This window comes from Lutra lutra, chromosome 12 (genome assembly GCF_902655055.1).
Source record: "Lutra lutra chromosome 12, mLutLut1.2, whole genome shotgun sequence".
Lineage (NCBI taxonomy): Eukaryota > Metazoa > Chordata > Mammalia > Carnivora > Mustelidae > Lutra > Lutra lutra.
The window spans coordinates 21,003,983-21,031,848 of record NC_062289.1 but is presented as its reverse complement, the minus strand read 5'-3'; the positions used below and the strand labels follow the sequence as shown (position 1 = coordinate 21,031,848).

The window sequence follows — 27,866 nt, the reverse complement described above, 5'->3', positions numbered from 1 at the left end:
CATTGGGATGTGCAATGAGAGACAGAGAGGGAAGAGGTTTTCTTCATGATGATTAAAGTTTTTGCACAAAGGGTTTGAGATCCTTGGATGAAAGCTGTTAAGTAAATACTGCATGATATGCATATTGCGCGACAGTGTGTCATAATTATAGTTTGCTTTCAACCATCTGAAGCCTTTCTGTGTTTTCTGGTTTTCACTTCTAAACCTTATAAATTATTTCTGAGTCATCAGCCTTTCACCCTAGGGGCAACTCACAAAATCCATAAAAATGTGGCTATTTTCTTAAATCTCTTTTCTAGCAAATGCGTTCCTCTTTAGCCTCAGAATGTAAATTCCCACAAAGAAAAGCAACTAAATAATACTTCTCTCCCTCTCTTATATCCTCCCTTCTCTAAAAATGTCCATTTATAATTAAAAGCCCCCATGCGAAGATCAGTTCTTCATTCCAATTGGGGACCTGAATCTAATGAGAAGAGAGAGAGATGGTAAAATGGAGGAAAGGATGGTAAAAATGCTACTACAAGGTCGAAGTGCCCAACCCCTGGTCAGCCCACCTGACACTTTGGGCTAGATAATTCTTTATTGTGAAAGGCTGTCCTGTGCATTATAAGATGTTCAGCAATATCCCTGGCCTCTACACACAAGACTACTAATTGGCTTTTGCCAATTCAGATTTTTCCTTTGACCTCAGAGTCAACCTCTACTTACCTAGCTACCTACCAACATAAAATACAGACACTCACAAACACCTTCACACTTTTCATGTTAAAGCCCTTGAACACTGTCTAGAGTTTCTCCTCTGAGCCATATGTGGCCAATTTGACTAGGAGGAGAGAAGCACTGGTAACTTTCCCACACTTCACTGATGTGGGTGTTCATACTTTTAATGTTCATGGTGTTTTTAAGTGACATGGTTGTTTGTGTCTTTTAATATTCATGGTGTCTTGACAACTGAAGCTTGTAAATGTCTGCATTTTTTAAAATATGCTAGTCACACTGCAACCCCATGCTCTCCCATGAATATTGGTTCAACCATAATTTTATTTAATTAAATATGTTTATATACCATCTAATTAAAACCAAGAAAGGGATATATAGAATTAAAAAAGCACTTCCTAATTCATTCCACAACAAAGCAACACATGTTACTCATATAAACTATATTTTTATGCCTCTTATTATATTCAAATAGTGTTTATTCTCCCTACTTCAAGTTGTCTGATGTTTGAAGCACGAAGGAAAATGGGCAGATGGAGTGATTTCCTCTATGAAAGAAACATTATTAATAAATTCTTCTCTATGAAAAACCCTGACAAGTGGATTTACCATTACTAGATTCATAATCGTGAATAAGCACCTTAGTCTCTGCTGGCCAGTTTCATTTTTGGTAAAATGAAAATGATAATCCCTACCTTCTAGGGCATGTTGAATGAGATAATCTGTTTTAAGCTTTTAGCCCTGTGCCTGACATATAGGTGTTTTATTAATATCATCTCTGTGGTACTTCCCTCCTTTGTTCCTAGCACCAGCTAAATAATTTGTGAGATTCAGTGCAAAATAAAAATGAGTGCTCCCCTTGCTCAAAATTAAGAATATCAAGATGACAACAGCAAAACATTAACCCAATGAGGGGCCCTTCCAAGCATGGGGCTCTCTCGGTGTTACTGCATCAGCTATATGCTCATAAACCCAGCCCTGCTTGCTCCCCTAGTGTTTTCAAGGTTCCTATTGTCTATTCTACTACATTAAAAGTCCCTCTTCAATTTGACAATTCACAGGTAAATAAATGTAACTAACCACGGAGGGCTCGACTGTGTGGCTTGGTTTTCAATGCTGGCTCACTTTACTCAAGTTGTTGAGTGTTAGTGGGCCTAGAGCTATTATAAAGGAGATATTTTACTCTGCCATGGCATTTCAGGGGTTTGTATCATTCTCAGCATGGAGGAATTTAAAAAATTACCTTAGTTTTCTATAAGAAATTGAACGCTTGGTGATAGCTCAAGAGGCACTTAGTGGCCAAAAAGGCACTTAATTGAAAAGTTCTTTATACAGAGTAATCAAACAACATTCACAAAGAAACAGCATAGCTTTAATTATTTTAGATCCTAGATGGGAGACCTGGTCCAGAAGTCTAGAGCAAAATACCCAAAGAGGAAGACTTGGTCTCCAAACTGAGCCCCAGTATTATAGGTCACTCATTCTTAAGGATGCATCAGCATGTCCTTTAAAGGGCTTGTCAAGGTTCTCAGATCCTACTTGTAAGAACAGAATCCTGTAAAAAAGCAAAATATATGTGTGAATGTGTACAAATACAAAGATACACAGAGAAATGTCCAAATTTCCTCTACTGGAACACACACACACACACACACACACACACACACACAAGCACACAAGCATCTTAACAGAAGGCAAAGAGAATTAACATTTATTGAGCACCTTCTACATGGCAGGTGTTTTACATACATGGGAATATTAAGGTATATGTTAGTTTTCATTTGTTCATTCAATCTCAAGACACTGAGAACAACTTTTTTTTTTTTTTAACAGCCTTGAAACTGAAGCTCAGAGCAGTTAGGCAAGCTGCCCAAAGTCACTCAGTTAGAAAGTTGGACTCTGCGATGGAAATTGCATCTGATTACAAAACGCATATATCACAACCCTATTGACGTGATTAAGAATTCAGGGGTCTAATCTGCCACAGTGTCTTTGAATCAAACAACAAACAAAATGCAACAAACTTTAGCACACTTGCTAATCATATTAGTTTACGTGGCCGCCTTGCTCTGACCGTAATTCCCTCCCTTTCTCCCACTCTCCACCACCACAAATCTAAGGGTTACCAATTGTGCTAACAGTTACCGGGAGAACAGGCTGGCCTTTTTGCAAAGCTAAAAAGTTAAAATTTGTGGTATGGGACTAACTCCAAAGATCTAAAAAAAATACAAAAACAAAACAAAACAAAAACTGCTGTTTGGGACTGCAATCCCTCACTTCCGGCCTCGACTGGGTGAGATGGAACCTCAGCACGTGGCACCACACGATTCCCAGCACGCGCGCCCCTTCGGGCAACTGCTCGGTCGGCCTGGACTGCGCAGGCGTGAAAGCCCAAGCGGCTGGGGGCGGTCGGCTCGCGGTTTCCCTGGAGACCGGGCGGAAGCGGCCAGAAGCTGCGCTGCGGTTGGCCTCGGCGGGATGGAGCAGCTAGGGGTGGAGCCCGAAGAGGAAGCGGGCCGAGACGAGGAAGAGGACGCGGCTCAGGCCATGGAGCGCGCGGAGGCGGGGGAGGCAGGCGGCTCGCCCGGTGCGCCCGGGCCTGAGGAGCCCGGCGGCCTCACTTGGTGTAAATAAGAAGGGCGGGGCGGGCGGAGGCCAAGGGGCGGCAGCGGCCGTTGGGGCGCGACGGTCCCCGCCTCGCTCTGGTCCTTTCGTTTTCCCGGCTTGATGGAAAGAGCTGTTCTCCGCTACCTGGTGTTTTATGGCCAAGATCCCGAAAGGATGGCTTCGCCTAATAGGACTAGGGTGGGCGTGTCAATTATGATAGTCGAGGTTGCACTTGTGATCCCCCAAACCGCCCGGTGAAAGGCCTAAGAGGTCCCCGGAAGGTGTAACGTTGCAGAAGTAGAGAGCCTTGTCGCGCACTTGGCAGAGGCTGGGGCTCAGGCTGGGCTCGGAACCGAAGACGGGGCACATCTGCAGTGGCCGTCTCTCCGTGACCCACTTCCAGCCTCTGGGCTCTACCTTATACTGCCCAACCCCAGGGCCTGGGGCCAAGGCTCTAATTCCCGGCTTTCCCTTCCCCTTTTAACTTTTAAATTTAGGAATAATGTTAAAGGAGTTGCAGAAGTGCCTTTCCCTAATGTTAATGTCTTCTATGACTGTAGTACGTGTGTCAAAACTGAGAAGTGAACACTGGCATAATGCTCTTGACTAAAGTACAATTGTACCAGTTTTTTCCATTAAAGTTTTTGTGCCATATTCAGACCAGAATACCACATTGCACTTAGCCTGCCTTGTTTTTAACTGGGTAAAAGCTGGAATCTCCTCTCTTATCCCCCATGCCTTCCCCACCCCATGACATGAGCTACTTTTTAAAATTCGAGAAATATTTATTCCTTCTTTTAATTTAGCGAGTATTTATTGGTAGTCTGTTCTATACCAGGCACTCTTCCAGGTATTTGGGATTCAGCACTGAACTAGATAATCCTGCTATCATATGGGCACTAAATATAGTCCATTGGAACCCATAGGTCTGGCTTCTGCCCTTTTGTATTTATGATTCTTTTTTTTTTTTAAGAGCATGCCACTTAGAATAATTTTTAGTTGGTCAAAATCAGTGTTTAAACTTTTCTTCCCCTTATGATTTATTCTGAATGTTGTTAGAAACTTGCAAGTGATAGGATTACCTCTTGCTTCTATTATTGATCAAGATTTTTTGCCTCAGAGTTAATTCTAGCCTGAGAAAAATGGAGTGCACAAAGAAATAGTAAACAGGACTGAAGATGCTACTGTAGATGGAGTTTCTCTCATGTCTATAATTTTTAGATGCTTTGATACATGAATCCAGGATAAAACTTAAAATCATTCTGCATTCGTCTTTCTCAGTTACCATGTTTTAAGGAACTGCCAATTGCTCAGAGATGATAAGCAGCCTGAATATATTTTTCTGTTTCTTTGCATATTGTGCATTGGTTCATGATCAAGTGGTGCCAGAAGGAAGTTCTTCATCCAGAGTCATAGCACATGTGGATCTGGATTGCTTTTACGCACAAGTAGAAATGATTTCAAATCCAGAACTGAAGGGCAAACCTTTAGGTAATTTTGGACATTAATAATAATTTTTGTTTTGTATTAGAGTATTATTCATTCATTTATGTTGATTATATTCTGATTGATTAACCATATTAAAGATTTTGGAAGCAATTCCTAAGGTCCTTTATAGACAGTAAATTTTCCTTCACTACAAGGTATAAAATTTACAAACCTTATTTAATAAATGGTGAATTTTATACAAGTAGAATAGCCAACTGAACATGTGAACAGAAAGACCATAATGAACTTTTAGTCTTGTTCTCAGTGGTTGAAACTTTATAATCTCTTATCTCAAAAAAAGCCATCACATTCTAATGGACATTTTCATTTATCCTCTCCAGTTTTGAAATTAACTCTTGGATTGTGTAACATGACAAAAAAGTTGGATTTTGAACAGGCCCCTAAATACTTAAGAGGTAGAGAGTCTAAGTTTTCCATAAAAATGCAAGAATCTTTTTAAATAAAAGGCAAAGAGAAACTTTACATTGAAGATTTACTTATTAATATGTTGGCTTATTTTAACATTTCTATTACATGTGTATCTTAAATTGGAAAAGTCATTTAAATTTCCAAAGATTTCTTTTATGCATGTAGTAAGAATTTATCTTTTAGTATAAGCGTAAAGAGCAATTCTGGTTCACCTGCTGCTAACCTTTGTGCCTCGTTTGGTTTTGATAAATCCCAGTTAGGCACAGCCTAGTTGATTTACAAAAGAAGAGCAAAGGGAAGACTAGTTTTTGGTATGCCAGTATCAGTCTAGGATCTTTAAACTTTCCCAGGGATGTCAAGGAGTTAGGATTAGAGGATATAAGTTTTCTCCTAAAGGCATTTGTAATTAGTAGCAATCTAACACAAGATGCTATGTAGATAATGCTCAATAAAAAAGTATTGTGTAATTAAGACACAGGAATAAATTATTATCTGGAAGTGAGAAATGTGATGTTGAAAGTTTCTGGGAGAAAGCAAAAGTAGTCTTTCAGTTATGCTCAACTAATGTGTGTGACTATTTAACTTGGGCTGGTGACATAGTGGTGAGTCCATATAATTTAATTCTGTATTAAAAGACTGGTTTTTTAGTTGAAGAAGTTACCAATCCTATTTTTTTTATGTAGTTCACTGATGAATCTTTAATTATGACTTTTGATGCAGAGATTCTATTTTGTGGCATAATCTGATATATCACAAATCTTTATGTGAAATAATGTTTCTTTTCCCTGTTTATAATATCAACATTTTAGAAACATATGTCTTACATTGGTAAAATGGACATGACCTTTTTTTTCTACTACATGTTTATATTTTACATATGTTAGATGAACGTTACTTTTACAATGATAAACAAGTGGTCAACTTCTGTAAAGAGAAAATTAATTTCAGTAATCTTAAGCCACCACTAGTAAACTAGAGTTTTTATAATCTGTAGATGATCATAATTTAATCATTATTGATAAGGAGGGGGCCCATTAATGATGGCTCGCTGTTTAATATTTTCTGCAAATTACTATGAAGAACAGTTCAATAATTACAACATTTATTGGGGGGAGATCTTTAATGATTATAGGTTAGCAATTGTAACAGAACATTGCTTTATATTCATTGGAAAGTTTTTCTAGCAGAAACCAGTAATTAATTGTACTCAGTTATTTTGATCTGCTTTATTTTTCTGGTAAAACATGGCCTAGACTTTATATAGAGAGTTAATTTAATAGAAATTAATCTGGTTTGTATTCTCTGAAAAAAAAGTCCTAGAAGGATTTTATTTGTATTTTTTTTTCCTGAAAACTCTAGAGAGTATACTGATTAATGATAATTTTTGTTAAATTTTACTTCATAGAACCTTGATGAGTGGAGGCTATCCTTTTTAAATGAATAGAGCTTTTTATTCTTAATCAAAATAGATTGCATTACAGTTTAAAGTTATATTTGCTTTTTATAGGCGTTCAGCAGAAATATTTGGTGGTTACCTGCAACTATGAAGCTAGGAAACTTGGAGTTAAGAAACTTATGAATGTCAGAGATGCAAAAGAAAAATGTCCACAGCTGGTATTAGTTAATGGAGAAGACTTGACTCGCTACAGAGAGATGTCATATAAGGTTACAGGTATGTTGAGCATTAATTTGTATATAACTCATTCACTACATGAATCTTTTAATTAGTAAAATGCCATAAATCACTTTCTTTTTGCTAATAACTTTTATTTTGGGTCTTGCCTGCTTTTAAAAACATTTTATGTAAGACGATGACTTTATATGAGTAATGTTGACCAAAAAACGTACAATTGGAAGACATTTGAAGTCTCTTGTGACTGGTATTTATATAAATGTGAGAAAAAATGTAAAACAAAATTTGGAAGCAAGAAAATGGAAAGATATAGAAAAGATACGTGAAAAAAAATTTTTTATTTTAAGTTTAAATAACAAATTTAAATGAATTAGGAAATATCTGTACTCTGATGCACTAATAGATGCACTAATAGTTAGGCTTCTGTAATGTTTGATTAACATAATTAAAAACTAGATTTGTGGGTGCCTGGGTGGCTCAGTGGGTTAAGCCGCTGCCTTCGGCTCAGGTCATGATCTTGGGGTCCTGGGATTGAGTCCCGCATCGGGCTCTCTGCTCAGCAGGGAGCCTGCTTTTCTTCCTCTCTCTCTGCCTGCCTCTGCCTACTTGTGATCTCTGTCTGTCAAATAAATGAATAAAATCTTTAAAAAAAAAACAAAACAAAACTAGATTTGTTAAGAACTGTCAGCAGTTTAAACACACATTGAATATGATAGTATAGATAAACTCTTCCCTATTAAGGTTTGGGTTTGAATCGAGTTTTAGTAAATTATAGGAAAAATGAAAACACATTTGTACTGGTATATTGCAATTATATATATAATTTAAAAATGTGTAAGAATCAACTGTTTATCTTTTCTGCTGTTGTTTTTGCTTGTTCTTTTATAAATTGTAGCAGTTTTCAGATGAAAGTGTTAACTATAATATCCAAAACCCTTACAAGTTTATAAGAAAAAGATACTTAAGAAAAATGGATGAGGGTGCCTGGGTGGTTCAGTGGGTTAAGCCACTGCCTTCAGTTCAGGTCATGATCTCAGGGTCCTGGGATTGACTCCTGGCATTAGGCTCTCTGCTCAGCTGGGGGCCTGCTTCCCTCTCTCTCTGCCTGCCTGTCTGCCTACTTGTGATTTCTGTCAAATAAATAAATAAAATCTTAAAAAAAAAAAAGAAAAATGGATGAAAGGTATGAATAGGCAGTTGACAAAAAGAATAAACCCAATGTCCACAATTATGTGGAAAAAGAATACTCAAATTTCATTAGTAGCTAAAGAAATTTGAATTAGTGAGGTATTATTTTATGTCCATCATACTTCAAAAAATAATGTGAAAGTAGAAACAAAATATTATACATTTACAAAAAGTAATATAGAAACATTTTTTGAAATTAGAGATACTATTTAATCCTGTGATACTACTGCTGGGAATTTATTCAATAGAAATAAAGTCATGAGAACATATGTACAAAAATATTTCTTGTAGCATGGTTCATAATTGGTAAAAATATGGAATAAAAACAAATGCTCATCAGGATGAGAATGGCTAAATTACAACTTCTCTATGATGGAAAATTAAATAGCAATTAAAAAGAATACATTGGTGTTATGCAGTTTGACTCAGAGATATGTATGCCTTGTTGAGTAAAAGGCAAGATGCAAAAACGTGTCATATTGTTCCATATGTGTAGAACAATGGCCCAAACCCTTCCCTTTACACATACATATATGTCTGTATATAAACAGGAAGGGAAACATGAAAGGATGTATACTAGGTTTTTAACATTAATTAACTTCTGGAGAGAACATGGCAATGGTGAAATGGGAGAAGGGGAAAGAAGGGATAGCCAAGCAAGGATAAGACTCTATTTCGAAAATATCACTTGTGCATCCATGCAAAATTGGATGTGTCTCAATATTAAGAAGTTAATCTTTTCTTTTTCTTGTTCATTCATCTTGAAAGAAGTTAATCTTTACACAGAAGAAGTTAATCTTTACAAAGAAGTTAATCTTTACACAGAAGTTGTGCCTCCTAGTGATCTTTCATATCCTTCATATAGCTCTTCCTCATTCTTTTTAATGACTGCATAGTACTACATTGTATTTTATTCCATACACATTTAACCAATCCTTTAGTGATATGAAAACAGTGTGTCCCACTTATGCCTGTTATCCCTACATAATTATTAAAGCACTCCTTTTCATTCAAAACGTGTCTTCTGTTGGATGATAAATTACATGGTTTCCCGACAGTGATGTATTTATTTGGCTGTTACCAATTTTTTGCTCTTCCAAATATATGCTTCAGTAGACATTTTCATATAGAAATTTTGGCATATTTTTATGAAGATATCCATGAGGTGAGTTCTTAGAGGTTAATTTCTAGGTCAAACCGACTTTTCTTTGTGATTCAGTAATAACTGGAAGTTTTATTTATTTGAAAGAGACCGTGTGCACACACACTAGTTAGGGGAAGGGCAGGGGAAGAGGCAGACTAGACTCCCTGTTGAACGTGGAGTGTGACGCTGGATCCCAGAACCCTGAGGTCATGACCAGAACCGGAGACACACGCTTAATCACTGAGCCACCCAGATGCCCCTCAAAGTTTTACATTTTATTGGTTTTGGCTTTTTAAGACTTGTGGAAAATACAGCTAGAGTATGTTACTACTTGTCTCTGCTTTCCTAGGCTGACTGTATTCTTTGGAACCACTGTTTCAAGATCATAATGAACTACAAGCATTGATAGTTAATGTACTACAGGTATAGAAATTGTAGGTGTAGGAGATTGAGCTAAATATACTGGTATAAGCATCTGTCCAGGGAATGTCATTTTGGACTAATTTTGTTGCAAAATATTGCCTTTACTCAAAATGTGGTATAGGAAAAAAATCCAGTTAATGGAGGACTTTATTTAAGATATTGTGGAAGTATGAATATATGTTAAACCTTTAGCATATTTGAAATATTTTTAAGCATAGACTAGTTAAATCCATTTTAGTTATGACTTTAGTTAACATCTGTGCACCAATATTATTCAATTTAGAGTTGTTGGAAGAATTTAGTCCAGTTGTTGAGAGACTCGGATTTGATGAAAATTTTGTGGATCTAACAGAAATGGTTGAGAAGAGACTACAGCAGCTTCAAAGTGATGAACTTTCAGCACTGACTGTGTCGGGTCATGTATATAATAATCAGTGTAAGTGGATTCTTACTCTATTTAGTAACTCAAAATACTTACATCTTAATGTTCACTGAGTTCAATAAGTTCAATGAGTCGACTATCTTTCTGAAATTGTTATGGCTTTTGTTGGAGGTATAGCCTTATATCAGTGATCTGTCTCAAATGACTAAAATTAGGTGTTGGTATTCCATATTAAGTAGGGAGAAAGTAAGGTTTTGACGACGTGTAGCTCAGTGCTCCATGCACTTTTCATTTCTGTGACACAGTTTGTGTGTAACCATTTTTAAGAGCCCCACCCTCTTAAGTCATTCTTCAGTTACAAGGGTTTCCTTAATGATACACTTTTTAGAATAATTTTTGCTTCTCCTGAAACTGTCTTTAAGCAAAATTTTGAGGTAAACTAAATTTGTGTTTTGTTGCCTCTTTTGCTTGTTCCCTTCTGTTCCCCCCAGGCATCAAACATTCATGTTGCTGTCTGAGTTCCTGACTTACCCTGTGGAAGCTTTCCAGGCCTACCCGCCATCTTTTGCAAGCTGATATCCAATCAGTTTGATTATCTTTGCCAACTCTTAGCAAGAAAACAAAATAGTCCATCTCCTTCACATATTTAAGTATAAATGCCTTTGGAAATAAGCTTCAGTAAGCCCCAGTGAATATCTGTTAGAGTTTAAAACATCTTGTAACTCTGTTGGTGACTTCCCTATCATATCACATGGAAGCCATGCTACTCTGCTTTTGTATAAGACTTGCCCTGACCTTCCTGGCCTAGGTCTCAGCATATGTGTCCTCTTATCGCCCTTTTTTGAGAGCTGGTCATCAGTCTCCAGTCTAGTTCTCTGCCATCCTGATACTAAACAAGAAAACGGGTAGAGCTACAGTTCTCTTCTAGAAGAGGACAGGAAGCTTTTCATATGTCTTCTGAACCTGCTCTTTTGTCACTTATAAGGACTGAATAGAAGAAGTTTCTAAGTATCTTTCTTTATAATTTTCAAAGCAAATTCAGCATTTGTTAGAACATATTACAGACAGTTAGGTTTGGGGGTTTTTTTTGAAGATTTTATTTATTTATTTGACAGAGAGAGCTCACAAGTAGGCAGAGAGGCAGGCAGAGAGAGATAGGAGGAAAGCAGGCTCCCTGCTGAGCAGAGCCTGATGTGGGGCTCGATCCCAAGACCCTGGGATCATGACCTGAGCCGAAAGCAGAGGCTTAACCCTCTGAGCCACCCAGGTGCCCCGAGAGCTAGGTTTTTTATCCTAAAAAGAAAATGTCTGATTCTTCATGAATCCTTCCTCACAAGATTCTGTTAAAAATTTTTTTCAGGGGTGCCTGGGTGGCTCCGTGGGTTGGATAAATAAATAAATAAATAAATAAATAAAATCTTAAAAAAAAATTTTTTTTTTCAAACCCAGAGAAATTTGATTGAGTAGTACAGTGAGAACACTTTTTATTTCCTTCCTTGTAGATACACCCATTGTTTTTTCCTACATTTACTTTATCTTGCTCCCTCTTTATTGATTGGTTGGTTGATTGATCAGCCATTTTAAAAGTAAATTGCATGACACTTCATCTGTAAATACTCCTGAGGATAAGGACAGTCTCCTATAATTCTAACACCATTTTCACCCCTAAGGAAATTTGTTTCTGTGTATTTTCCCTACACTTTTCATAAAAGATGCCTTAAACTATGTACAGATTTGGAATTGTTTTCAGTAGCACAATCAGCTAGTATGTATAAAGTTTAGCTTCAGATCTTTAAAGCTGTAATGTTAGCTCTCTTAATAGTGTAATACTTCTACTTTTATGCTTGCTTACAGTTAAACATGAGTATAAGTTTTACTAATATCAGTAGGAAATTTTTTATGAGATCAGTTTTCATAATCTGTTAATCATTAAGCACTCCCAGGATGCAGTCACTATCACAGGCACTTGGAATTCACTTGTGGAAGTTATTTACTTTACAGGATTCCCATGAAGAATGAGAGAGATGAGTTAAGCGGGTGACAGTATGGTGTTGGGGTCGGGGGGACGGTTGGGTTTTTTTAAACTCATTTGTAAAAATGGTTGGGTTTTTTTAAACTCATTTGTAAAAAAGAAAATTAAAATTTTTTTGGTGACTTCTAATGATATTGGCTGTTCTTATAGGTATAAACCTGCATGACATCATGCACATCAGACTGCTTGTTGGATCTCAGATTGCAGCAGAGATGCGGGAAGCCATGTGTAATCAACTGGGTCTCACTGGCTGTGCTGGCGTGGCTTCTAATAAGTTACTAGCAAAATTAGTTTCTGGTGTTTTTAAACCAAATCAACAAACAGTGTTACTACCTCAGAGTTCTCAAGTTCTTATTCAGAGTTTGAGCCATGTAAAGGAAATGCCTGGTAAGACATTTATATTGAAAAATATACATTAGTTTTCTTGCATTTCTTTAATTTTAAAAATTAGAGATACAAGTTATTAATTCTTAGAGTCTGAATACTTAGCTCTTGGAGAAAACTCTAAACCCTGATGCGTTCTCTAGAGGGAATCTGGATTAGGAAATCTATGAAAGTACTTTTCTTTCTTTCTTTTTTTTTTTATAATTTTTTATTGTTTATTAACATATAATGTATTATTAGCCCCAGGGGTACAGCTCTGTGAATCGCCAGGTTTACACACTTCACAGCACTCACCATAGCATATACCCTCCCCAATGTCCATCACCCAACCACCCTCTCCATACCCCTCTCCCTCCAGCAACCCTCAGTTTGTTTTGTGAGATCAAGCATATCTTATGGTTTGTCTCCCTCCTGAGCCCATCTTGTTTCATTTTTTCCCTCCCTACCCCCCAAGCCCCCCATGTTGCCTCTCAAATTCCTCATATCAGGGAGATCATATGATAATTGTCTTTCTCTGATTGACTTATTTGCTTAGTGTAATACCCTCTAGTTCCATCCATATCATGAAAGTACTTTTCTAGTTTCACTTACTTTCTGTATAGTTTGAATATGATCATGAAAGATATAACCTGGAATCACGTTCTTTTATTTCTAGTACCTGCTTCATATTCTTAGACCGCACACTGCATCCAGAGATGGGCATCGGCCTTTTTACTTTGGGATTATATAGAAAATATTAGAGCTACGAGGGACCTTCCAAAGCAGTTAGGCCAAGTTCTTATTTTAAAGATGAGGAAACTAGTTTTCTTGAGGTCATGGGACAAATTTTTGTCTTTGAAGATCAAATATGGTTTTATAAACTATTAATAAGGGATATGTTGGGGCGCCTGGGTGGCTCAGTGGGTTAAAGCCTCTGCCTTCGGCTCAGGTCATGATCCCAGCGTCCTGGGATCGAGCCCCGCATCGGGCTCTCTGCTCTGCAGAGAGCCTGCTTCCTCCTCTCTCTGTCTGCCTCCCTGCCTGCTTGTGATCTCTCTCTCTGTCAAATAAATAAATAAAATCTTTAAAAAAAAAAAAATAAGGGATATGTTAAGCTTCATTTCTATGGCCTTGCTGGGGAATAAGATATTAGAATTCTGTAGAAGTGAATTTCTAAGTCAGCTGAACCTTTAGATGTCATAACTTTGTATTTGTTTTTTAAGATTTTATTTATTTATTTGACAGATCACAAGTAGGCAGAGAGAGAGGGAGGGAAGCAGGCTCCCCGCTGAGCAGAAAGCCTGATGTGTGACCTGAGCCGAAGGCAGCAGCTTAACCCACTGAGCCACCCAGGCACCCATAACTTCTTATTTTTAACTCATGTTTGTGTGATTACAAAATGTTTTGTATGCTGCCTTGCCTTCATTAATACAATATAAGTGTAGAAGTTTTCTGGATGACTCTGAGTCTCTGTTCTGAAGACAGTCACTATGTCAGGTTGTAATAAATTGAGGACTGTCTACTGATCATATAACATTACTACTTGGCTTTACTTTTTGAGTTCTTGTATTTATTTATTTACAGGTTTTCTCTTAGGGTTAGGGTTATGGCACCTCTCTTTTATTTCCGCTGTGAAAATAACTGACACACTACTTTAGTAATTGCCCTCCTCGGGGTGGCTCAGTTAAGCCTCTGGCTCTTGATTTTCAGCTCAGGTCATGATCTTAGGGTCATGAGATCGAGCCCCGCATGGGGCTCCATGCTCAGCATGGAGTCTGCTTGAGATTCTCATCCTCTCTCCTTCTGCCTTTCCTGCTTGTGTTCTTTTTCTCTCTCTCAAATAAATAAATAAATAAATAAATAAATAAATCTTTAAAAAAAATTTCTCCTCCAAATCCATTGCCTTTGATTTACTTCTTTTACTGTGCAGGGAAATAAAAATACTATAGAATTCATTTTTTTTTTTTAATGAGAACAATAAGGGGGTACTAAATTCCCTCAGCATCCCAGGTAAGGTGATAAAGTATAACTGAGTTTTAGTGCAAGAACTTTGGTAGTTTTGCTAATGGGTAGATTTTTTTCCTTTACTTTCTGGCTCTTATATTTGGGATAATAAATATTGCCAGATAAGACTTGTGGATAAATGTGTGATATTTTGTGTAGGAATCAGGTCAGCTGATTAGCACATGCTAATTAATTTTTTTGCTGTAATGACAGTCTCTCTTTGCATGAATTGAAACTATTATTCTTGAATACTTCCAAAGTATTATGTAACAGGTGGTTATTCTTGAATATTTCCAAAGTGTTATGTAACAGGTGGTAAACATTTCATTTTATCAAGACAGCATGTATTGGTTGTCTCCATATTCATTGTGTTGTACTGGGGTTGTGAGGTTTTCAAAGTGGTTCATTTAAGAGGCCCTGAGCAGAAGGAGGACAGCCTAATTTTCAGTAAAATTTAATCCTAGCAAAATATTCATTATGGAATTTAAAGATGTGTTCGGTATATACTGTAGTAGCTTTATCTTAAGGAGAAAAACTACTGTAATACCATATTTCTTTTTGTCTAGGTATTGGTTATAAAACTGCCAAACGTCTTGAAGCGCTGGGTATCAGTAGTGTGCATGATCTTCAAACCTTTTCACCCAAAATACTAGAAAAGGAGTTAGGAATTTCAGTTGCTCAGCGTATCCAGAAGCTCAGTTTTGGAGAGGATACTTCTCCTGTGACGCCCTCAGGACCACCTCAGGTATAAGATAATGATACTTATTTTAATTGAATACTGTTTTTCACACTTGAGATAAAGATTTCTTTATCTTACTAATGTTCTTACTAATTTGCTTACTGGGTTAGTATATGATCTCTTTCCTATGAGAAGGTTAATTTCTTAAGTTAGTAAAATTTTTTTAAGTAGGCTCCCTGCTGGAGCTTGAACTCATGACCCTGAAACCAAGACCTGAGCTGAAATCAAGAGTTGGATGCTTAACTGACCGAGCCACCCAGCCGCCCCTAGATTAGTAAATATTTTAAAATTTAATCTAAGAATTAATATTTCTGTCTCAAGTTGGCTACCTTGATTAAATATCACTTAATTTTAACAACCTATATTGCATACATTTGGCAAAATATTTTCATTTTTAAGAAATCTTATTTTCCGATTAGTCTAATGATTTAGGAAATGGAGACAGTATAATCACTTAGTTAACACTGATTTTTTTTCCTATGTCATAGGCACTTTACTAAAGTGTTTTATGTACCTTAGTCCATTTAATATTCATAACAAAGCTTCAAGGTAGGTAGTATTATTATTTGTTCATACCCTTTTTCCTCTCTCCCTTTCTTTTTTTAAAGATGAGGATACTGTACTTTAGAAAGGTTAAATAACATGTCCAAGGTTAAACTCAATCTCAAGTGCTAGGAGATTAAGAGCCTCACTATAATTGTAGAATAAAGCTTAGAGTTGGTGCTAGAGCTTTATAATTTTCTTGACTTTCTAGTGGAGTATAGTAACTTGGAGATAAAAAGAGTTAATGTAAAAGTGAACTAAATGGCTCAAATTAAGCATGAGAGGGAAGTTAGTAAAGAATGTGCTGAATATATATGTTAGTAAAAATAAGTAATAATAATAAAAAAAAGAGGAGCACCTGGGTGGCACAGTGCCTTCAACTTAGGTCATGATCCCAGGGTCCCAGGATGGAGCCCCATGTTGGGCTCCCTGCTCACTGGGAAGTCTGCTTCTCCCAATGCCCCTCCCTGTTCATGCTTGCTCTCAAATAAATAAATTAAAAAAAAAAAAAAAGAATGTCCTGAATATTTGGCACGCATCCACATAACTGGATATGCTTATTTAGGTTTACAATAATCCCTATTTGTGCTTCTCTGGTAGTCCTTTAGTGAAGAAGATTCATTTAAAAAGTGTTCATCAGAAGTCGAAGCTAAAAATAAGATTGAAGAACTACTTGCCAGTCTTTTGAACAGGTGATTTTCCATTTTGCCTTATCATTCTATAAATTCTGTACAAAGTATATGGAAAATACAGTTGATATTCTGTCTTGGAACTTATACATTAACTGAGACTGAACAGTGTAAAGAGAGATCATTTATCTTTGAATTTCTCTACATTATAAACTATTGCAAAGATAGTAACAGGCACCCTTAACTAAATTTAATTCATTTGTTTCCGTTAGTCTTGATTTTAGTAACACTGTGGTTATACTGTGGTTCTTAAGGTGCCTGTAGCTACTTAAGAGGGTTTTATGGGTACCTTGCATCTCGACACCTATAAGAGCACCAGTGATGGAGAAAGCAGAAGAACCCTCATTATCTCCTTTGCCTCAGACTATGTGAAAGAAAATGGACTCAGACAAAAAAATAGCTCAGTGGGGCTATGTGTGAGCAGTCAGTGTGTGGTGAGTGCAGGGCACTGGTCTGTAAGTTTGCGGGGATTATGAGTGTATGAATAGCACAGCATAAACGAAACAAGATGTGTAGTTTTCTGATGCTCCTTTACTATCATATATCTATTTCTCAGTGTTCCTAGAAGAATATTATCTCTTTTCCTCCCATCTCTTTGATTTCTCAAAGTGTCAGGGGTCTAGTAGTTTTGAGTAGCTATGCTTCTGTAAATGAGGGTAGGATAGCTAACTATGCCTGAGGAAAAGATTTCTAGATGACTCTAAATCTCAGTAAACTGGTGAGGTAAAATTTCCTACAGCTTTGGTCTCACATGCTATGTGGTTCTCATGTCTTGAGTCGAGCTGTGCAGCTCATCGTTTGCTGCATGCACCTGGGGCTGCTGAATGACCCAGCTCCAGTGATACAATGCAGGCTGGGCCTGTGAGTGTGCTTCTGAAACTGGGTCATCTGCTCTGCTTCAGCTAAATGTGAGACTACTGTGAAATGCCTGGCCATTGGAAAGAGTTCTGCATGTAGAGAAACCACAACAATTTTATAGGCTCTCATATTTGAAGCATCAACTCAGAGATGAGGCTAGGTGCTCTAAACCTGTAAATTACCAACTATGAACCATTTATCCTTACCTCTGCTTTCTACTCCCTTTCACACCATGGCCCCTGATTACGGTGACTGAGGTATAATACCATCGAAGTTACTGGCAAAAAAATAATTGTGTTTGTGTGAATGTATTTGCCCTCTAGTTTAAGCTTGCTTAGAATATAACCTTTTCCTAATATGTCTTTATTAGTTATAGGAACCAAGTAACGCTCTTTAAATTGTATAATGACTTAAGAGAAAAAGTTTAACTGGAAGATATTTAAACTAGTAACGTGTTTACAGGATATCACATGTTATGTAAGATATCTTGTTATCTTAGTAAGGCAGCAATCAAGATGTTTTGTAATAAAGCAGTAAAGAAAAATTACTTATTATGGAAAATCTAAATTTTCCAGTTCAGAATCTTCAATTTGAGTGTGTTTAACAAGGTACAATATTTGTATTTTGTTTGTGATTTTTTTTTAATGCATTGCCATACATATAAGAAGGATAATATTATTTTTTTAAGATTTTAATTATTTATTTGAGAGAGAGAGAGAGAATGAGAGGCAGAGAGCATGAGAGGAGACAGGTCAGCTGGAGATAAGCAGACTGTCCCGCTGAGCAGGGAGCCCCACATGGGACTCAGTCCCGGGACTCTAGGATCATGACCTGAGCCGAAGGCAGTCACTTAACCAACTGAGCCACTCAGGTGCCTGGGTAGAAAATACTATTTTTAAGGACATTTATTTTAGTAATTAGATTTTCTGCTTCTTAAGTGAATTTCCTATCTCATTAAAACTTTTCAACGCTAAAATTAAGACCATTTGAATGGAACACATTTTTAGATGCATGTATAGGTACTACTTAAATATTATATATTGTTGATCTTTTAAGTTATTGCTCTTATTTGCCATATAATGGTGATATTACTGTTCCTTGGGTCTATTCAGGGAGTGCTCTTTGACAAAAGTTATCTCATTTAAAATTTTTTTCTTTTTTGTAATTTTTTTTCCCTGTGTAAAAAAAAAAAATCTGTCATTTCTCATGTATTTGCCTTCACCAGTGAATAAATGCGTTAGTTTCTTAATTTCCTGCTGATTTTAATAAGTTGCTTTTAATTTTTTGTGACTTTGGATTATAAAATGGTTTGTTACAATTGTATCTTATTTCTTTTCTTTTCCTGATTGCACTCGATTCTGAATGAGTCCTGAGAGCCTTACACTTAAGATTTTATAGCTTTGGTGCATAGATGTGGTGAAATTTGTTTGGGCTATTCAGAAACTTGTATTGCTTACTGCCTAGGTATCAACCATATTTATAATTTTTTCAGTTACTAAATCTGATACCTCTAGAGATTAAAAAAAAATCTTTAGGTAATACTTTTCTAATTCCCTGTTTCTGCTTGCTCTTTCCTTTTAGAGTATGCCAAGATGGAAGGAAGCCACATACAATCAGATTAACAATCCGTCGGTATTCATCTGAGAATCATTGTAGCCGTGAGAGTCGTCAGTGCCCTATTCCATCGCATGTAATTCAGAAGTTAGGGACAGGTATGGGCTAATTTTCTAATAATTGCAGGTTGAGCTCCTAAAAAAACAAACTTTGTATTAGAATTATGATCCAAAGATGGAGAGTCTTCATAGGGAGTTAGGAACTATTAAATACCTTCGTTCTATCAGGAATTTTTACAGGAAAACTTTTTTGTTGTTTTTAAATAGATAATAAAAATAAAAATGCAGTTAACAGGGTTTCCCAAGTTCAGAGAAGATAAAATTACGATAATGTGTTATATTATCACACAAGATAAGTTACCTTGTTATCAAGATAACAAGAAGTTATAACAGGATAACTTCTTTATGGACACTTAAATTGTTTCCATTTTTTGCCTCTTATGAAAAACAGTGCTATGAGTATTTGCATGCAAGTCATTGGGCAGATAAATGTTTTTGTTTATCTTGAATAGATTACCAAGAGTGGAATTGCTGGGTTATATGGTAAGTTGAACTTTAAGATAAACTGCAATACTTTTTCCCCAAGTGGGTATACAATTTCCATTCTTACCAAGAATGTATGAGGGTTCCAGGCTTTCACATTCTCTCTCACATTTAGTATTGTCAGTTTACTTTATTATAGTCATTCTTGTGGCCTTGTAGTCATATTGCATTGTAGTGGTATTTCATTTTTCTCTTTTATGGATAATGCTTTTGGTGCCCTATCTAAAAATTCTTTGCCTAACCCAGAGGTTACAGATATTTCCTCCTGTGTTTTCTTTTGGAAATTTATAGTTTTAAGCTTTACACTTAGATCTACTTTGAGTAAATTTTTTAGTATGGTGTAATATAAGAGGCTTGTTCATTCTTTTGTATGTGAATATCCAGTTCAAACAGAATTTGTTAAACAGATTATTCTTTCTTGAATTGTCATGGCACCTTTGTCAAAAACTAATTGACTCTAAAGAAGTTTATTTCTTGGTTTTCTTATTTTATTGATTTATGTGGTTATTGTTATACCAGTTCCACCCTATCTGATACTTTGTTATAAGTTTTGAAATTAAATAGTGTAAATTCTTCAGCTTTGTTCTATTTTGAAATTGTTTTGGCTGTTCAGGGTCCTGGGCTTTTGTGGAAATATTTTAAAATGGGAAATTGATTTTTTTTTTTATTTATTGTAAGTTTATTCAGACTTTCTATTTATTTTGAGTCAGTTTTGGTAACTTTTATCTTCTAGGAATGTATCCATTTTATTCAAGTTGTCTAGTTTGTTGGCATGAAGTTGTCAATATTCCCATATTTTCTGTCTAATTTTTGTAGGATCTATAGTGATGTCTCTTCTTTCATTCCTGATTTTGCTGTTGCATGTATTCTCCTTTTTTCTTTATCATTCTAGTAGAGGTTTATCTGAGTGAGACCTCACTCAAAGGTTTAATTGATCTTCTTCTAAGATCCAACTTTTGTGTCATTGATTTCTCTGTTGTTTTTCTACTTTCTATTTAACTTATTTCTGCCCTGTTTTGCCTTTCTGCTTGTGTTAGTTTAATTTGCCTTCTTCCCTCTGGTTTCTTAAGATGGAAGCTTACATTATTTGTTTTATACTTACCTGATTTTCTAATAATTCAAGTTTAAGTTTTATATTTCCTTTTAGTGCTTTAGCTGCATTCCATAACATGTGTTATATTTCCTTTTCATTAAGGTCAAAATTGTTTCTAATATCCCTGGTGATTTCTTCTTTGACCCCTAAGCTTATTTAGAAATTTGTTGTTTAGTTTCTAAATATTTGATGATTTCCCAAATTTCATTCTGTTGTTGATTTCTGCTTTAATTTCATGTTGATCATAGAACATATTTTGAGGAATTTTGGCCTGTCTAGATTTATTGAAAGTAATTTTATTACCTAGCATATGGTCTATCCTAGAAAATGCATCATTTATGTTTGAAAAGAAAAATTGAGCATCACTATCAAACCATTCTACCTAAAAATTTTTGGAAGACTCCACCAAGATAACATTTTTGAGTGGCAATTTGTTTGTGTGTAGGATTCTTGGCTGTTTCTCTTTCCATAGTTTTAATGTACGATTCTGTTATCTTCCAGTTTCCATTTTTTTTTGGGGGGGGTCCATTATTTTTTGACGAGGAGTCAGCTCTTAATAGTTTTATCAATCTCCTTCCAATTGGGAGAGAATAACCACACAAAAATTTGAATAGAGAAGGTTTCACAGAATTATTAAACTGTATTAGGGAAGTGACTATAAAGGTATAAAGAAGACTCTTTAGAGGTATTCAAGGCCTGTGGAAAAGTACCTGAAGAAGGACAAACTTAAAAAAGAGAGTCCCTCTACCCATTAAGGAGAGGGTACGGTTATAGAACATTTGATGGTGGAGAAATCCATTGAATTACCTGGCCCAGAGATGATCCATAGTTATTAGACAAAGAGAAAACCATCCTTTGATCTGTGGATGAGCTGAGGCTGGTTGGTGGGCACACAGAAGGAGTTGGGATGTTGGGAACTTGCTCATTGGTAAGGCAGTGAATGATTTGGAGCATTCAGTGTTGGTGTTAGGAGGATTTTTGTTAATAGCCCTTTAGAATGCAGGCAAGCTGAGGCTGGGTGGGTGGTTGTGGTGAAGGCATCTGTATTCAGCTAGTACAAAGGCGGAAAGTATGGTGCCTGCATAGGAAGACCTGGAGGAAACAATCCTCTGAGATAGAGGCAAGTCATTCGGTAGGTGTGCAGAATGAGTGGGGGCACTGCCGTGGTATGTACGGCATTTGAGTTGGTAGTGCCATGGTACATAGTCACTAAGCTCAGGCTGGGGTTTGAGGTTGCTGAGGGACTGAGTGTTCCACATGTGTGTGATGGAAAGCACTATTAGGTGTCCCCACACATATGTACTACAAATAAACCATGTAATGGGAGAAAGAAAAATTAAATGACCGTACATTGGAAATTAGTGGAACCAGGTTCCTGGAACTAGGAAGAGAAAGGTGGTTTCTCTTCCTGGTCTTCCAGTCTTCTCTAATGACAAGGTGTAATGTCATATTCAATGTGAAAAATTTTAGAGTCTAGTGCATTATCACAGAGCAGGTACTGATGGGTGAATTTGGAGCTGAGTTGTACTGCACTATAATGATAGTTGTATTGTTTGTATTGTTATTCTCCTTTATGTGATGAGTCATTTGTCTCTTTGTCTTTTATCAATTTGACCGTGATGTGTTTTCTTCTTGTGGGCTTTTTTTTCCCCCTTTTCCTTTTCTAACTTCTTTGAACTTAAGCTGCAGAATCTACCTCCCCTGTGATGTGTGGCCTCTGATTTCTTTACTTAGCTTTCCTTTCTTTTCTTTTTTAATTTTAATTTAAATTTTTTATTTTGGCTTCCTAGGTTACGTCTATGTCTGCATAGTTTAGTGGTTAGCCAATGACTGGCCAAAGCTTTTGGTCAGGCCAAAAGCGCCTGAAAGGCTTATGCCTTCTGTAAATGGATAAGTGCATGGGTTGGAGAGTGCTTTCAAAATTTAGGCCATTTTCAACTCTGCCTTGGCTTTTATTTTCTGTAGCCTTCTTGCATCTTCCATGTTTGCTTGTTGCCATTTCCACCAGTGATGTGTAGAGAACTTGGGCCCTTTCTCCCCTCCCCTCCATGTGCATGCAGTCTCCCAGTCAGCTGGGGTTGTGAGGAGAGCTTATCCAGTCCCTCTGTGGTTCTCTCATTTCTACATCTCCTGGTTAAATTTATGGCTCGTCCACTGATTTTTCCCTCAACTCCAGCCACAATTGCAACCTCAGGCTAGAGAGAGCTGTGCGATTTCCCCTGTTGTTTCCTAAAGTTTATTCACTTTACTGGAAGTACTGCTGGGAATGGGCTTTTGCCCTCTGCCTCAAATCAAATCTGCTCTTTCTGGCAGCAAAGCTACTGGCTCTCCTAGCCAGCTTCACCGTGGCAGGACTATTGCTAGCGGAAGATGCAAACAACCCCAGCCAGTAAGGCTGCAGTTCTGCGGGCTTTTATTTATATTATTTTACTTTTTAGATTTTTATTTATTTGTCGGGTGGGTGGAGACAGCACAAACCGGGGAGCAACAGGCTGAAGGAGAAACAGACTCCCCACTGAGCAGGGAGCCCGATGTAGGACCAAACTCAGGTCTCTGGGATCATGCCCTGAGCAGAAGGCAGACAGTTACCCAACTGAGCCACCCAGGCATCCTTCTACTAGCTATTATAAATCGGTGCTTCTCGGTTTATTTGCTTTTGGCCCACTTTCGTATCCTCAGTTTTGTCCAGTTTTATTATAGTTTTATGGGGAAAGCTTACTCCCATAACCAGAAGTCCCATATTTCAAATCATTTGAAAACTTTAACTCATTTGGCATTTAGTATTAGTGTTGAGATAATCCCAGGGTGGTATATAATGTCGGGCTGTCCCAGTGATATCTGTTTAGGATTTTAACTTCTTAATCTAAGCAATATGAATTAGATTAAGCTTTTAATATAAATTATGATATAATGTGCTTATAGTCTTCTCAAACATTTTGTTTAGGAAATTGCGATGTGATGACCCCAATGGTTGATATACTTATGAAACTTTTTCGAAATATGGTGAATGTGAAGATGCCATTTCATCTTACCCTTTTAAGTGTGTGCCTCTGCAACCTTAAAGTATTAAATACTGCTAAGAAAGGGACTATTGATTATTATTTAACACCATCGTTATCAACAACTTCACAGTCTGGCAAGCGCAGTTTTGTAAGTACACTCTTGTTGAATTTGTGTGGCTAAATTACAAATCTAAGTTTCTGTTCCATTGATACAATTTAGAGATTCTTTTGGATGATATTATTTGAATGCCTTACTTGTGTATAGTACCTCTCATATTATGGTTGCTAGCCATAAGTGTACTGTACTGTGATCTGAAAAGAAAACAAAAGAATCACTGGATAAAAGAGAAGACTGTTATGGAGGTTCCTTGTTTTGTTAAAACAAGTGTTAAAATATTTTTTAGCAACAAAAATATGATTAGCTAATAAGTATGAAAATATTTCTAGATACCAGAAATAAAATCTTTGTCTATTAATTTATATGTAAGCTACCAGCATTCCCCCAATGTTTTTGTTAAAATATTTAACTTTTCTTGGCTTTGAAATTACATTGAATTTTGATAGCAAGATTGATGTAGTATGACTACTCATTCTACAATTGTAGAAATTAAGAGTGTGGCAGTAGAGAAACAGAGGCCAGTCATATTTTCCAGTGACTAGAATAAAACCTTATATACGTGGCCACTTAGCAAATGTCTAGTAAATATGGGATGCTTTAAAAAATAATCATATTTTACTAAATTGTGCTTGCCAACAATTAACTCTTAATTACAGTATTTTTATTATTTTCTTTGTTTTAATGTTTGATCAGTATAATTTCAGTAGTATTTTCATTTACATTTCAGTTTAAAATGAGAACAGAATACTGTTACAGAAGTAGTGAATCAGGACCCTCTTCAAAGTACTTTTTCCTGTGGCCCTTTTTATTCCCTTTATTAACTGAAATTTAAAAAGGAGTTTACTTTTTGCCTTTAATTTATAGTGGTATTAGTGAGGTAAACATAAGCAAAAGTACCTTGTACAGGTCTGGCATACAGTATATATAGTGTCCCAAATTTCTTTTCCTTTTACTTTTTTTTCAGTTACTGTTGTGTTGATGTTGCCTGAGTTATATTTGATTGTGTATACATTTTCCTGGTGCTTAAAACCAGAGGGAAAATTTAAGTGAAAAATTTACGTAGAAAATTATGAAAATTAGAACTGAAAGTACCTTTACATTTTTATTTTATGTAAATGTAAACAGTGTTATAGCTTCATATTGATGTTGGATTTTACCATAGAAATATTTTTTTTGTCTCTTAACTGTTACACTTCAGAATAAGGATTTTGAGAAAACCAGCCCTTGATGATCTATGCATATATATTTTTTAGATACTCATAGGCAAATCATTTACTTTTCTAGGCTACCTTTCCTTTATTTACAGAATGGTGAATTTGAAAACACCGTTGTTAAGGTGCTTTCCAAGTTTCCAAACAAATAACTATCTTCTGGCTCAATGCTATCTAGGAAGGAAACCTCTCCCTAGAATAGTGACTAAAGATGCACACAATAGTGTGACTAATTTTGGTGGATTTATTATCTCTAGTAGTTTGGAACTGGCCAAAAGGAATGAAATTACTGAGTAGATTAGAAACATGTCAGTCAGAAAATGGCTATAGTACTCTTCAGCGGCATGAATATTTCAAAGATATCAGATATCTTAATTACTCTGTTATTCTTGTGTTCTAGAAAATGAAAGATAGTCATATGGAGGATTTTTCCAAAGACAAAGAAACAAATTGGAATTTTCTACCATCAGGAAGAATTGAAAGTACAAGAACTGGGGAGGCTCCACTAGATCCTAATTTTTCCAAAGAAAAAGACAGTGATGAATCCCCACTCTGCTCACTTCCCGAAGGTATTGACCAAGAAGTCTTTAAGCAGCTTCCAGTAGATATTCAAGAAGAAATCCTTTCTGGAAAATCTGGAGAAAAAGTTCAAGGCAAAGGAAGCTTAAGTTGTCCATTACATGCCTCTAGAGGAGTATTATCTTTCTTTTCTACCAAACAAATGCAAGGTAGTCCCTTAAATCCTACAGATCATTTATCCAGTAGTAAACAGATATCTGTATCTCCCTGTGAACCAGGAACATCAGGTTTAAATAGCAGTAGTTCCTCTTCTCCATGTAGCCAAAAGGATTATTCACATTATATAGACAGTAGATTAAAAGATGAACAAATGAGTCAAGGACCTAAAGAATCTCAAGGATTTCATTTTTCAAATACAAACCCTGCTGTATCTATTTTCCATTCATTTCCAAATTTGCAGAGTGAGCAACTATTCCCCAAAAACCGCACTACAGATAGCCATAAGGAATCAGTAGTGACAGTCTCTCATCATGAAAGACTTACCGAAAATAAAGAGCAAGATTCTAGTGATGAGAAAATTACCTTTCCTTCTGACATTGATCCTGAAGTTTTCTACGAACTACCAGAAGAGGTACAAAAAGAGCTGTTAGCAGACTGGAAGAGAGCAGCATCAGATTTCCCCATTGTACATAAATAAGCATGTTCAGAAAAAAGGTCTAGAAAGCAAAGGAAAGGCTATTGTTCTCAGATTTAGCAGTTTATTAAGCTCCTCTAAATTAAAAACTAATAGATATTCAATAATGTAGAAATCCAATATATAATGTTCTAGATAAAAGCAAGTGTAGTTATGGGAAGTAAATTCTGGCACAAAGCATAAATATACTCATACCAAGAAATAATGTAAAATTATCCTCTTATTTCTAAAGTTATTTTATATTGCTTTTCAATAAAAAGAATATCATGGCTAGTACATTTCCCATAAATGGGGAGAGGGGCAGATACATACACCTGTGTGTAGAAACAAATAGACTAGCCAAATCATTGCTATGACATAGCAAAGAATCGTTTTTTTTTTTCTGTGAAATATGGAATGTCTCAAGAAATTCAGCCCATTAGGAAACTTCCAAATAAGTAAGAAATTCTGCCGCCAGCTACTAAAAACACAGATCTCGTTGAAGTACTATGTACCATTTAATACGCTTTTTAAAAAATACCAAAGCAGTGTATGTCCTATTAATGCTTTTGAGTACACCAGAGCCTACTGCAGTGCCTTGTACATGGAAAGCACTCCGTAATTATTGAATGAATGGTGTGGCAGGGGCCAGGTGGGAGGTTGGGCAGGGGAGTGTACATGTTGTAGAGAACTAGAAGGAACTCTCCATCCAGGTAGATTAAGGGAAGGATGGACACTAGAAAGGCAGTGTGATAGGTTTTGTAAGAAGGCTGGGTAATTGGGTGCCTGGGCGGCTCAGTGGGTTAAGCGGCTGCCTGCAGCTCAGGTCATGGTCCCAGAGTCCTCAGCTCAAACCCTGCATCGGGCTCTTTGCTCAGCAGAGAGCCTGCTTCTCCCTGCTGCTCTGCCTACTTGTGCTCTGTCTCTGTCAAATAAATAAATATATATATTTTAAAAAGATGCTGGATAATGGGAAAAGTCCATTTCCTTCTGGCTAGTCTGTGTAGGGTTTTTAAGTAATGATTAGATGTTTTTGTATCTTCTTATTTTTGGAGATCAGATTAAGGATATCATATCCACAACAAATATACAAAATTACTACATCGATAGGTGTTCTCTTTTTCCCATTGTTAATTGCCTTCCCCTTTTGCCTGCAAGGTTAAAAATTGGGTGTAAGATTGTGGACATCTTACAATTTTTAAGATGTAAATTTCTAGAACACATCAAAGTATACCGCAGTACTGATTCAGAAGAGTCCTGTTCTCGAGTTTATAACCTTTGCAGATACAATCTAAAGAAAAGATAATAAAAATAAAGTATACAAATGTGAATAAAGAGTAATGGAAAGGGGCTTCTGGGTGGCTCTGTGGGTTAAATTAAAGCCTCTGCCTTCGGCTCAGGTTATGATCCTGGGGTCCTGGGATTGAGCCCTGCATCAGGCTCCCTGGAGCGTGCTCCCGGCCCCCCTCTCTGCCTGCCTCTCTTCCTACTTGTGATCTCTGTCTGTCAAATAAATAAATAAAATCTTCAAAAAAAAAAAAGTAATGAAAAGATACTTTATTTTAGGTAAGAAGTTTTAGTTTTAGATTTCTTGAAATTTTCAATTTCCTAACCAAGGATTTTAACAGGGAGTTTGGGGTTATCAAAATAATAACTTAGAGCAAGAACATCAAAACTTATTCATATGCAAATATTTAGTACCCTGGATCAAGGAGTATGGAATTTTCTACAGGTAGTATACTGGTAAGGTTGTTAAACTGGTAAAAAGGATATATATTTTTTTTTAGATAATACATTTTTTAAAAATTTCTAATAATCCTTGCATTATTTCAGTCAGAAATTATTTTTTTTTTAA

At 36.4% G+C, this 27,866-nt stretch overlaps 1 protein-coding gene across 4 annotated transcripts; it reads left to right on the top strand.

Annotated features, from left to right (window-relative positions):
* The first annotated feature begins 3,150 nt into the window (after nt 1-3,150).
* Nucleotides 3,151-27,866, top strand: POLI (DNA polymerase iota). 4 transcript variants are annotated; one of them, XM_047696432.1, is made up of 10 exons: nt 3,151-3,304; nt 4,705-4,815; nt 6,749-6,913; nt 9,913-10,065; nt 12,194-12,430; nt 14,977-15,155; nt 16,293-16,384; nt 18,821-18,951; nt 23,433-23,638; nt 25,220-27,866. In XM_047696432.1, exons 1-10 carry the CDS (start codon nt 3,196-3,198, stop codon nt 26,033-26,035), a joined length of 2,199 nt encoding a protein of 732 aa, XP_047552388.1. In that variant the 5' UTR covers nt 3,151-3,195; the 3' UTR covers nt 26,036-27,866. The 4 variants fall into 4 exon arrangements, with proteins under 4 accessions (XP_047552388.1, XP_047552386.1, XP_047552390.1 ...); XM_047696430.1 differs by having other exon boundaries at nt 3,151-3,343; XM_047696433.1 differs by lacking the exon at nt 3,151-3,304 and adding an exon at nt 3,350-3,522.

Excerpts from the sequence above, each read along its gene's own strand:
- POLI (XM_047696430.1), top strand. The coding sequence starts at position 3,196 with ATGGAGCAGCTAGGGGTGGAGCCCGAAGAGGAAGCGGGCCGAGACGAG. Across the intron at positions 15,156-16,292 it reads CGCCCTCAGGACCACCTCAG|TCCTTTAGTGAAGAAGATTC; the intron begins GTATAAGATAAT and ends CTTCTCTGGTAG. Across the intron at positions 23,639-25,219 it reads AGTCTGGCAAGCGCAGTTTT|AAAATGAAAGATAGTCATAT; the intron begins GTAAGTACACTC and ends CTTGTGTTCTAG.